The 13,394-nt window shown below is 41.8% G+C and overlaps 1 protein-coding gene across 2 annotated transcripts in view; it reads right to left on the bottom strand.

Moving 5' to 3' along the window:
• MTERF3 (mitochondrial transcription termination factor 3) overlaps positions 1-13,394 on the bottom strand; it is a 35,371-nt gene that overhangs the window by 15,263 nt on the left and 6,714 nt on the right. For both annotated transcript variants that reach the window (XM_075920341.2, XM_075920342.2), the window contains exon 4: positions 12,977-13,166. In XM_075920341.2, the coding sequence (XP_075776456.1) occupies positions 12,977-13,166 (190 nt within the window). The remainder of the gene's footprint in view (positions 1-12,976; positions 13,167-13,394) is intronic.

The raw sequence follows: 13,394 nt of genomic DNA, 5'->3' as shown, positions 1-13,394 counted from the left end.
GCTCTTTAAATAGCAGCAGTTGAAAGGGATTTCTACTGGATAGTACCCCAATGCAGAGGGGTGAAGCCATCTTCCACCTTAGCTGTTGGACAGCAGGCATCTGAATACTAGAGACCCTAACTCAGAGCTATCTTACTTTCCTCTCTCAGGCCTAGTATATACTAGACCAGGAAGATCGGCTTAAGGTACGTAAATGTAAAATACGTACACTATGTAAAATACATAGCTGGAGTCGGCTTACCTTAAGCTGATCCTTTGTGGCCTTCCACTGTGTGGATGCCAACGGGACCAAACACTCCCATCAACTTCCCTTACTCCTTGTGACTGCAAGGAGTACAGATGCTGGTGGGAGCTGCCCTCAGCATTCAATTTATGGTTTATACTAGATCCGCTAAATTGAATGCCAGAAGATCAACCTCTGGAGCATTAATCCAGGGGTAACCTCAGAGCCTAGTCATTGTGTCAGTAGGAGTAAAGAGCCAATCGCAAGTTTCTCTCACACAACCAACTAGCTATCAGAAGAAAGAAGAGTCTCTGCTATCCTATGTACATTTTTTAATCCACCTCCCCAATTAACTGTTGCAACCATAATGTTATAGCAACTCAGAGCTTCCCCAAGCAACAAAGTAAAATTGACCTAATTCTTGATAGTCTGTTGCCAATCAGGTTCTAAAACAAAACTCATTTTTATTGTATTTTGCTTTGTTGTACTTCTTTAACTTGAAATTTGCTAGATGCTCAGTTCCTTGTAAAAAACCTAATATTCTACTAAAACTGATTGCAGAGGTCTCCCATTTCAGAAGAAATCTCCTATTTACCCCTAATAACTGGATTTTTCAAGTCCAGTTTAAATATATCATAAACTCAGAATTATCAATTCCAACATTTTAAAAGCACAAGATGGCTTTTAAAATGTCACCATGTAAGTAAAAAAACTTTTGGGTTCTTTTTCCTTGCTTTCTTGGAGTCATTAAGGTTTCATGTTTTCAAACTTTTCTACAAAACCACAAGAGCTAGAAAAATTAAATTTAAGAAAGTACAACTTACATTTTTATGTGGTCACCTGACACTAAGAGCTGGCACTCTTACGACTAACTTCTTAAATTTTGTGAGCACTGGCAACCCCATAAAATCCAATTCTTAGAGGGGTCAGGAGTTTTATAAACTATGTTAAAAGATTTAAGTCACCATTACCACTATTTCAAAATAAACATATCTGGTGCAGCTGCACTACAGACACTGATTTGCAACTGTCAGAATTGTTATGAATACGGAATGTTTTGACTTTTACAGTGTTTATCTCCAGTAATAAATGCCAAATCTATTGAAACTTTTGTTTTGTTTCCTGGCAACATGTGATCCATAACAATAAAACATTCCAGAGAGTGATGTAATCGATATTGTGTCCATCTGTATTTAAGTGTTTAAGCACAGGTGATGTTGCTCCTTTCATTCAAAGGAAACATTAGCTATTTATTCAACATACAGCTTGCTATATCGTCTGCACTACAAGCTTATTATAAAAGTGGCATGCAAGCATTTATGAATACCAAATAAAAGGATAAACTCACTCAGATCAAATGTTTCGTATATTCAAAATGAACCTTTTTTTTTTTAAAAACTTTGTAAGCCAGATGGCCTTACAGGACATTCACCAACATGAAAATCTGACTTCACAGCTCAGTTAGCCTGACTTTATAATCTTTTCAACATACCCTCCTTAGGATAATAAACAGCTACAGACCCTCCAAAATAAACATACTACCACACAGTTCTACCTGCAAATCTGAAACCAGTTTTAATGTGCTATAGGTGTCATTTCTGGATAGACATATTGCTGTTCCCTGGGGGAAAGGGTGTTAATCTTGTGGTAGCTACCAAGAGTGCGATAGTTACAGATCTATTAGCATGACTACTCTAAACTACACATATTCACAGGATAATTAGTATCAATGCAGGTTGGTGCATATCTCAGAATGCAACTCATCACTACCCAGGGCTTTTGGGAAATTTTGGCAATACATAGTGGGACAGAAACTAGGTAGGCAAGGGTGACTGAAAGCCACCACTGCCATAATGTCATCTGTATCACATAATTCTCATGCCTTTTTTTCCCCCCAAAATCCTACAGACATATGCAGTAGGGATGTTAAAGTGGGTAATTTGCTTACTGTGTAGTCAATAGAATTTTTATGAAGTCCACGATCAGTTGATAAGGGAAGTTAAAAAGCTCGGTCTTGCCTTGCGCAGGGTTCATGAGCTACTTCTTCTGCAGTTTAATAGTAGTAAGAGCCAGGAGGGCAGGCAGGCAGCCCAGCTCAGTCCCAGCTCATGACCAAGAGCCAGGTGGGAAGGCAGCCTGGCTTCTACTACCTTTTTGGGATGTTAGCGACTAGTTGACTAGCTAATATGCAAATGATTATCGGATAGTCAAGCAGCAACTCGACTAGTCGTTTTCCCTTCCCACCTCTATCCGTCTCAGTGGGGGGCAGAGGAGGCAGAGGCACAGTGGGGAAATGGCACGAGCCCCCACTCGGGCTGTTCCCACTGGGGGTGCTTCTGCTTTTGAAATGTATGACAGACCTCTGGGAAAAAGCAGTCCTGGTTAGCTGTGCCTCTGCATTTTAAATGTAGTAAGAGCCCAGTGGCTTAAAATGCAGAGCCGCGGTGTAGGTGGCTCCAGAGCCGGCACGAGCCATGACTGCTCAGTCCCTACTGGAATAGGCTCCTGGAACTACCCATACTGCGGCTCTGCACAGTGGCGCTTATCAACAAACAGTTGATACAATTTGTATCAACTATATGATTAGCCAGATAATTGCATTATAACATCCTTACTACATTTTAAATGCAGAGGTGCAGCAGGACTCTACATTTAAATGCATGTAGTTGATAGCATTAATTTATAAGCTTTTACTTATCGATTAATCGATTACTCAATACATCCCTAATATGCAGGCCTCCTCACTGTTCACCACTGACAGAAACATGAAGCCAGGGCAGCTCTACACTATTTACTTCTGGGGAAATTCTGTACCATGCTGAATTTTACAGAAATTAATGTCATGTGTGCAGAATGTTCTGTCCCCCAGAGAAATGGTCTGCAGTGTTGCTGGCCAATAATAGGGAGCTGCTGGACCCTGCAGAGCCCAGCTAACATTGGCAGGGGGTGAAGGGCAAGGGAGTTAGAGGTTCTGACAGCTGCAGTTCCCAGCATGCTCTGAGGGAAGGAGATAGGTTTTGTATGGAGTTGCCTGCACACTGAGACTGAACATCACCCTGCGCTCAGAGATGTCCAAGGAACAGGTGTCTAAAAGGTGAGAGTCTGGTCCCCAACTGGACTCATGGGGGGCAGAGAAACAAACTGCATTGTCATAGGGATCTCTCAACTCCCTATTCCTTTTAGGGTTTTCATTGTTGCAGACAGGTATTTTGAAATAAATCAAAACAACTGAAACTGCCATAATTACATAGTGTTATTTTGACAAATAAAATGGGCAGAATTTTAAAATATTACATACAGAACTTTTAATGTTTTGGCACAGAATTCCCCCAGGAATAATTAAGCATTGCAAGCACAGGCCCCGTGATCCTCCAACATTTGCAGAGCCACAAGAAGTGTGAAAATAGGAGGATTTCTTGGAGGACAAAGTGCAGTGCAACATAATGAGAACCAATTCAAGGTTGCTCATGGTGTTCTAGCTGCAGATGGTGGTGCACATGTTCTGGATCCAAGAAATGAGCACTGTTTATATCAGATGATAATGAAGACTTGGGATGATGATTAGTGGCTGTATATGTTTCAGATGTGCAATGCACCATTCCTGGACACATTCGCGTGCTGAGCTCGTCCCCTAGTGCAAAATGAGAGCACTGACAGAAGAATTGAGTGGCAACTGCACTGTGAAATCTTGTAGCAGATTGCTACTTATCAGTTGGAATCCATTTGGAGTTTGGAAATCCATCACAGGAGCTGTTGTCATGCTAGTATGGAGGGCCACCTGTTGTCTCCTGCTATGTAAGACTGATTATGGACAACATACAGGACATAGTGGATATACCTAAAGCTATGAGGCTCCTGAAATGCAGTAGAGAAACAGATGACATGCATATTCTTATTTTGGCACCAGTTTGCTTTGCCCATATCAGAAGAGACTAAATTTCCAAAGTTACGCAACCACTGATGAATCACCAGGAATGCATCTTCAGGAAAATATACTGCTCAAGAAAGGTTCATGATATGTGCATCTTTAAACACACAGGACTTTTCAGAAAGCCAAGATCTCCCAGGATCATTCTTGGCATTTCTGTGTTCCCAATGATAATTTGCTGGTTGAGAAAGATTTTCTGCTTATAGCTATCTGCTACCTTGGCTCATGAAACTGTACACCAACTATCTCAACAGCACCAAGGAAAAATTCAGTTATCGGCTCAGCAAGTGCAGAATGATAACTTAATGTGCTTTTGATAGATTAAAGCAACACAGATATTGTCTGCTCACAAGATTAGATCTCACTGAGAAAAATGCCCCAATGATTATAGCTGCCTGATCTCTTGCATAATCGCTGTCAAGAACGGGGGAAGGGGGAGGAGGAGGAGGAATTTGCTGTTGGGACTGGAAGTAGAGCAGCTGTCTGCTGAATTGAACAGCCAGACACAAGGGCTATTAAAAGAGCTCAATAGGGAGCTATATGATGCTGGTGCTGACAAGCGGAGGAGGCTTTGAAAGGAAAATAACAGTGAACAAGAGTAAAGCGTTGTGGTATACTGTGCTCTAGTTGGCCCTACTGTAAATTCCCAAACAACTGTGAAATGTTTAGTGCGTAACACCATCAGACACCATTTTATCACACATGGATCTATTAGTTGTGTCACACTATACAGTAACATGTAAATTGGTTTCTTTCAGTTGAATTTATAGTCTAGTTACATTTTAAAGACTAACAAACATATAAATCAGGCATGTCAAACTTGAAGCCTACTAAGGGCCACACAAATGGAAACTGATAGCTTTCAGGGACACCAAAGAAAATGTACTTCCATTGGAAAGTTGTAATTATTTATTATTATAGATTATGTTTTAGGTATATTTTATAATATTTTTTCAGGTCTTGTTTTAATATAATACAATAATTTGATGTGTAAAATTGTTATTTATTCAAATTTATATTTAAATTAAAAATTATTGTATACGGTACTTTTAAATTTTGTATATGATACATAACTTGTTTTGTTGAAATAAAAACAAGTATAGACCATGGTCAATCAAATAGAACAGGCTTCTGTGAAAATTTCAGATACTTTGTAAGTTTGAGATTTTGCATAAACATATAATTATTTGTGCAACTACAAAAAATGACATACATTTGCTATAAAATTAATATACATTTTGTGATTTCATTGGGAAATAAATATAAACCAAAACATTAACAAAATATCCCCCTTCACTCCCCCAGAACCAGGTACTCCCATATCCCCATTCTAACCCAATTCCCATCTGCTCCCCTAGAGCACCTGCCTCGCTCTAACCCAATGCCCTCAGACACTCCCAGCCCCTCTCCCCCATAACTAATGTCTGGGTCCTGGAGCCAGCATCTCCACCATCACACATTTCTTCCTCAGGAGCTGGGGAGGCGTGAGCATAACAGCCAGCTGTGAGCAGGCACTTGATGCTTGTACAGAGCAGCCCAGCCAACCATGATCTGCACTCGGCCATGTGCTCCGAGCGGCCAGTGGGCTGCCCTTTATTCTTTTATAAAATGTAGTGGAAGGCCACAAAAAATTTTGATTGGGCCACATGCAGCCCACCAGAAGCCTGTTTGACATGCCTGATATAGATGGTATCATGAGCTTTTGTGGGCACAACCCACTTCCACCCACGAAAGCTCATGATATCATCTACATAAGGGGTGGGCAATAATTTTTGCCTGGGGGCCACTTCAAAAATTTTTGAAGTATCCCTGGGTCACTGCGGAAGGTGCGGGGCCAAAACAGGAAGGGGTGGGACTACCCAGACCATGAATAGTCTGGAGTGGGGGAGTCCCTTTGCCCTCTCCTTCCCACTAGGCACCCATGTCTCTGGTAGGGCAGGAGGCAGCTTCGACGCTCCCCCACCCCTAAGCCAATCAGGGGTTGAGGACGGGGAAGCGTGGGAAGCCTCCTCTTGCCTTTTCGAGGAGTACGTGGCACGTGGAAGCACCATGTGCTGCTCGCAGGGTGGGGGCAGAGCAGAGAAAGCTTTACGTGCTCCCCCACCCCAAAACCCTAACTGGCCTGAGGGCAGAGGAGCAGCAGGGTCTCCATGGACTGGATCCGACCCATGGAGGCCCTTTTGCCTACCTCTGATCTACATGTTTTGTTAGTCTTTAAAGTACTACTAGACTGTTGTGTTGTTTTTTAAGTTTTTCCTGTTACAGACTAACTCAGCTACCCCTCTGAAGCTTATAAAAAAGGTTCTATACTATACCATTCCTTTTTGCATCCCTGTTTCCTTTCTCCTTTGGCGAGTTGGGCAGGCAGGAGTTTTTGTAAAAACATATCAGATGTGCACACAGTGCCCGCTCTATATCTCAGCTAGTACTGGATAATCAGAACCTCAATTCTAAAGAAGTTGGCATTACTGAAGTGATAGATCACCCCATGTTTTGTTGCAGATTTTCCATTTCCCAGTCATAGTAGAGATTTGGGAATAACATGGCTTTCTCAACTAAAAGTCTTATACGTGTTCGGATGTTGTGACTGTGAGCACCTGGAAAGGCAGTCTGCTCAAGGCAAAGTTGGCCTTGAATCTTGATATCTATGGCTTCAGTTGAATGGCTTGTGTGAAAATTGGAAGAACAGCTCAGAGAGACCTGTTTCCTGTTCTTTAGGATAGAATCTCATGGCAGCCTGAAGGAAAAAGTCCACATGGCAGAAAGAAAGCCAGGCTTGAAGGGTATCTTCAGCCTTCGGCTACTTACTGCTTCAAGTGCCTTCAAGAAAGTAAGGGTGATTCTTGTGTTGTGTGTTAGTTTTATTTAAAAGTTTTTCGAAGTATTATTTTAATAGGTAAGTTCTCTCATATGAATGTAGTTTTTTGCTGTGCGATAATGTGAAAAACAGTTAGGTTAACTAGCTAAGTAAATGGGCAGTTAGGAAGCATTACAGATTGCTTACAATAAATGTATTAGGTATCTTGTTAGTCTTTAAAGTGCTACATAACTTTTTTTCTTTTTGTTTTACCAAGATCAGATTAACACGGCTACCTTTCTATTACAATAAATTTGATATGCTCAAAATCTTTTTTACTTGTTATTCATTAAAGCAATGTGTTACTCATTTGCTATAGCTATAACAGTGGTTTTTAATGCTTGAATGAAATATAGTGATGACATTCATATTTAGGTTGTATAAAATTAATTTCTCTCGTGTTTTATAAAACTTACATATTTAAGAATTTGACATTTTTTATATAAAAGACATGAACCTAACGAGAATGGGATATGAACAAACTAAAGAAAAAAAATATTTAACAGAATATAAACCACAAAACTGGTAGGTAAGGTCCCATGGGAAGCAAGACTGAGGGGAAAAACAACTGAAGAGACTTGGCGGTTTTTCAAAGGGACATTGTTACAGGCCCAAAAGCAAGCTATTACGCTGCGTAGGAACGATATAAAATATGGCAAAAGACCACCTTGGATCAACCAGGAGAACTTGCAAGATCTAAAAATAAAAAAGGAGTCATAAAAAATGGAAACTAGGACAAATTACAAAGGATGAATATAGGCAAACAATACAAGAATGCAGGGGCAAGATTAGAAAGGCAAAAGTATAAAATGAGCTCAAACTAGCTACAGGAATAAAGGGAAACAAGACGACTTTCTATAAATATATTAGAAGCAAGAGGAAGACCAAGGACAGGGTATGCCCATTGCTCTGTGACAATGAGGAAACAGTAACAGGAAACTTGAAATGGCAGAGATGCTTAATGACTTCTTTGTTTCAGTCTTCACCGAGAAGTCTGATGAAGGAATGCCTGACATAGTGAATGCTAGTGGGAAGGGGGTAGGTTTAGAAGATAAAATAAAAAAAAGAACAAGTTAAAAATCACTTAGAAAAGTTAGATGTCTGCAAGTCACCAGGGCTTGATGAAATGCATCTTAGAATACGCAAGGAGCTGATAGAGGAGGTATGTAAGCCTTTAGCTATCATCTTTGGAAAATCATGGAAGACAGGAGAGATTCCAGAAGATGGGAAAAAGGCAAATATTGTGCCTAGCTATAAAAAGGGAAATAAAAACAACCCAGGAAACTACAGACCAGTCAGTTTAACTTCTGTGCCAGGAAAGATAATGGAGCAAGTAATTAAGGAAATCATCTGCAAACACTTGGAAGATAATAAAGTGATAGGGAACAGCCCGCATAGATTTGTAAAGAACAAATCATGTCAAACCAACGGATAGCTTTCTTTGATAGGATAACAAGTCTTGTGGATAAGAGAGAAGTGGTGGACATGGCATACCTAGACCTTAGTAGGGCATTTGATATGGTCTCGCATGATATTCTTATCAATAAACTAGGCAAATACAACTTAGATGGAGCTATAAGGTGGGTGCATAACTGATTGGATAGCTGTTCCCAAAGAGTAGTTATTAACGGTTTACAATCCTGCTGAAAAGAAGTAACAAGTGGGGTTCTGCAGGGGTCTGTTTTGGGACAGGTTCTGTTCATTATCTTCATCAGCAATTTAGGTATTGGCATAGAGAGTATGCTTATTAAGTCTGCAGATGATACCAAGCTTGGAGGGATTGCAATTGCTTTGGAGGACGGGGTGATAATTCAAAATAATATGGAGAAATGGTCTGAGGTAAACAGGATGAAGTTTAATAAGGACAAATGCAGAGTGCTCCACTTAGGAAGAAACAATCCATTTCACATATACAGAATGGGAAGTGACTGTCTAGGAAGGAGTACGGCAGAAAGGGATCTAGGGTTTATAGTGGACCACAAGCTGAATATGAGTCAACAGTGTGATGCTGTTGCAAAAAAAGCCAAAATGATTCTAGGATGCATTAACAGGTGTGTTGTGAGCAAGACACGAGAAGTCATTCTTCCGCTCTACTCTGCAGTGATTAACCCTCAGCTGGAGTACTGTGTCCAGTTCTGGACACCACATTTCAAGAAAGATGTGGAGAAATTGGAGAAGATTCAGAGAAGAGCAACAAAAATGATTAAAGGTTTAAAGAACATGACCTATGAAGGAAGACTGAAAGAATTGGGCATGTTTAGTTTAGAAAAGAGAAGATTGAGAGGGGACATGATAGTGGTTTTCAAGTATCTAAAAGGGTGTTCACAAGGAGGAAGGAGAAAACTTGTTCATCTTGGCCTCTGAGGATAGAACAAGAAGCAATGGGCTTAAACTACAGCAAGGGAGGTTTAGGTTGGATGTTAGGAAAAAGTTCCTGTCAGAGTGGTTAAACACTGGAATAAATTGCCCAGGGTGGTTGTGGAATCTCCATCTCTGGAGATATTTAAGAGTAGGTTAGACAAATGTCTATCAGGGATGGTCTAAACAGTACTGAGTCCTGCCACGAGGGCAGGGGACTGGGCTCGATGACCTCTCAAGGCCCCTTCCATTCCTAGTATTCTATGATTTAACAGAAAAATGACTGTCATTAAAGTGAAGTTTGCTTTTCGGTGTGCAGGGACACAAACACAGGGTGAAAGGCATTTGATAATACTACATAAAGGTGTAATCCACTGCCCATTGATTTAAATAGAAATCTGAAGTCTTATACTGCATGACAACTGTACTTTTCTGGGAACATAAGCACTATTATTCAATCTACCATTTCAGTTCTAATTTGGGCAAAAGAAGAATTAACTGAATGCAACATTTTCTGTCGTCAGTTTTCTATAGACTCACAACTGAATCTATATTGACTCTACAGGGATATGAGACATAACTCCTCAAAAGGACAGGGGAACCAGAGTGATACCATATGTTAGGAGAAACTCCCACTCTTGCATGCACATGGCATCTTTGGCTTTGCTCCAGGGTCTTTGATTTCCAGAGAAGTCAGAAACCCAAAAGCAATGAAGCCATCTAATGGTGCTATCCAGTCTACTTTGTATTTGTGATATTTGTAGTGCATTAGTGAACAGACCAAGACTAAAAGTAGTCTTTCCAAAGTAGGAAACTAAAAGGTTCTACGTTGCCAGAGACATCATGATCTTTTAAAGCTCCCATTGCCACCACGTTGCTATTCAGGACAGAATACTACGTACAAGCTGTTTATTTCAACTTATGGTGTCACTGAGGGCCACACTATGAACTTATTTAATTCAAGACATTCACATACTCTATTTACTTGAAAGGGTGAAAAAAAAGGACATTTTTATCGTTACGTAACTGAGGAGCTCTGCTGTCATATATATTACATAAAGCTACAATCAGAACCTATCTGGTCAATTTCTTTCACTATTTTGCAACAAGGCAAGCAAGCAATTCAGTTTTTTCAGAAGATGAAGGTATCATCCAGTGTACTGTTTCTTTATTAGATGCAAAGAATGGTCCTGTTTTGTTCTATATTTTAACTAGGGTGACCACATTTTCCCTTTGCCAAATTTGGAACAGCGGGGGGGGGGGGGGGAGAGGGAGAGGAGGGGAGCAGAGCAGGGCAGGGCTGCCAGCGCTCGGGGCTTTAGCCCAAAGGTGGGGGAGGGGGGCGCTGGCACTCAGGGCTTCAGCTCTGCAATGGGAGGGGAGCCACTGGTGCTCGTTACTCCAGCCCTACAGTGTGGGGGAGAACAGCCGCTGGCACTCATGGCTCAAGCCCCACAGTGGAAGAGGCAAGGAGCCACCAGCACTCAGGCTCCAGAGGCTGAAGCTCTGAGTGCCGGCAGCTCCCCACCCACTCTAGCACCACTGCAGGGATGAAGGGCAGCCCTGGCAGCATGCAGGGTGTGGAGGGAAGGAGAGCCACCAGTGCATGGGGCATCAGCAGCTGAAGTCCTGAACTCTGCTGGTTTCTCTTCTCTCCCTTCCCCCCTACTACAAGGGAAATGTGGGACAATATGCCCATTTATAAAAAAAAAAGTCAGGACACCAGGAAGAGTTCTTAAATATACATATAACACACCAAAAAAAACCCCTTTCAAAAAGACAATCTTTCTAGAAATGCACCAAAAGAGCAAAAATAAATGTTTCAGCTACCTATATAGGAGAAAGATTGTATGGTTAAGTACAATTCGAGGTAGTTGGTAACTGTTAGTCATCCAATCTTTCTGATGCCCGCCCCCCTCTCCCTGGCTCTGGGGCAGATGCTGGGGAGCTGCAGAAGCTGGTAGGGGCGGCCTGCCAGGGAGAGGGGCAGGAGACACGCAGCACGGCCTGCCACGTCTGCCACAGCAGGAGCCTGCAGGAGCTGGCGGGGTGCATGCGCAGGAGGGACAAGTTGAACATCCTGTGAGACAGACAAGAACGGTGACGGCTTAATAGAAAGACTGTCTAATAAGGGACTGTCCCGGTAAAAATGGGATGGATGATCACACCCTAATTTTAAACCTTTTTAATTCCCACTTTGGCAACTGCTATCTCTCAGCCACTTTCACTTTAGAGAGCGCAACTGTCAGCCCACCCTGATAAGGACAGGCTAGTGTATTGGTTGGAGTAGGAAGAAAGAAGCTCGAAAGGTGTGGACTACTGGCATCCTTTTAGTAGCCTGTTGGCAAGATGCAGGAACTAAGGTCAGAGCTGTAGTCAGTAGTCAAAAGTCAAAGCCAAAGGCTAGATTGGGGGCAGGAACCAGAGCTGAGGGTCAGAGAGAGAGCGTGTCAGCCAGTGCAAAAATCAAACTGAAGTGAGGAACTAGAGTGAGCAGGGTTGCAGGAAAGGAGAGGCTCAACACAGGGGCAGGACAGAGGCAACATTGAATGCAAGGCAGAAACAGTAGAAACAAGGTAAAGTAGTAACAGGAACAAAGTAGTCACAAGCCTTGAGAAGCTAGCAGCTGCTGGTGCGGCCTTAAGAACTTGCTGGCCTCTGCATCAAATCAGGCAGCCTGCTGCACCCAGCTGTACTAATGCAGGCTTTGATTCCTAACCACAATGTAGCAATTCTACGATTTATTCAGTTTCTGTTTTGAAATTACTTTATGCTAATAGACACAACCAATGTAATAATAATAAACTCAGAATTTCCCATTGCCAGTAAAATGCAGTTCTACTAAGTTTAACTGAATCGGTTTAAAGAATTGAATAAGCCATCTCAGCAGGTGGGCAAGACATAGAAATTAGGCTACTGATAGGATGCCAGCAGTCCACATCTTTCGAGCTTCTTTGTTTTGTGTTCTCTGCTAGTGCGACTCACTCCCACAAAATAGCCAGTTAAGATAATTTTATTGTGACTTAATTTGTGTTTTTCATTCTCAGAGTAATTTTGAGCGCATATTCCCACCTGTTACAACTGTAGGGTTCCCAGACTAATAAATCTACCTGATTTTTTATTCTACCTTTTTGAGCAGTGGCAGACTTAGATATATGTGACTGCAGGATTCCAACACTCACGGGCACCACAATTAGCCCACATAATTCTGATTCCCCTCCACAGTCTCTGGACTTAATCTGGTAACAGCAATGCAAACCAATTATAATTGCATCTCTCTGCACCCTATTTAGAAAGTTGCACTCTCTCACCCCCTCATATCCTGGTTCATGTAGAGGTGGCAGACATCAGCAGGTACAGATCTGCATGAGCAGCAAGTGAGCAGGGGAACAGAAAGGTATGGGGCAACCAACAGATTTCTTGCACAGATGCATAGATATTGAGTTGTGAGAGATGAGGGGGGAGGCATTTTGTATGGAGTTTCACTTAGGGCCCTGCATTTGAGATTTTAAATCATTTACATATTAGACTGAAAATCCCACTGTAGTATTTTACTTATTGTACAGATGGGTTAATGGGTCTAGGACTTCTTGTTTCATGAAAGACCTACCTTGTCTCCAGAGCCTCCATGTCTACAGTAAGAATGTATGGATTTTGGGTCAGGAATGGCCCCAGCTGATTATCTTCTACACCCACATCTTTAAGAAACAAAAGTATTTTTCGTATATCTTTTTCAAAATCCAGTCTCAGTAGGAGTTGGGCCGCATTTGGACGTTTTTCCACTTTGGATAAATCAACTCCTACAAGCAAATAAATCAGAGACCACATTAGTTGAATGCTTAATAGAGATGTTAAAATGTGTGTAATTAAGTAACAGTGTAGTTGATGAAAATGTCAACAGTTACACTCAGGGTGGCAGTAGGCTCCCTAGGAGCCAGTGCATGCAGGTAGCCAGCTTTTAAGCTGTCTCCCCACACGTACTGGCTGCTGTCTGCAGGGCGGCAGGCAGCTCCCCAGGAGCTGGTGCA

This window comes from Pelodiscus sinensis, chromosome 2, assembly GCF_052426305.1.
Source record: "Pelodiscus sinensis isolate ZL-2025 chromosome 2, ASM5242630v1, whole genome shotgun sequence".
NCBI classification, from domain to species: domain Eukaryota; kingdom Metazoa; phylum Chordata; order Testudines; family Trionychidae; genus Pelodiscus; species Pelodiscus sinensis.
Note: the sequence above shows the minus strand (reverse complement) of the source record. Positions and strands in the feature narration are given on the sequence as shown.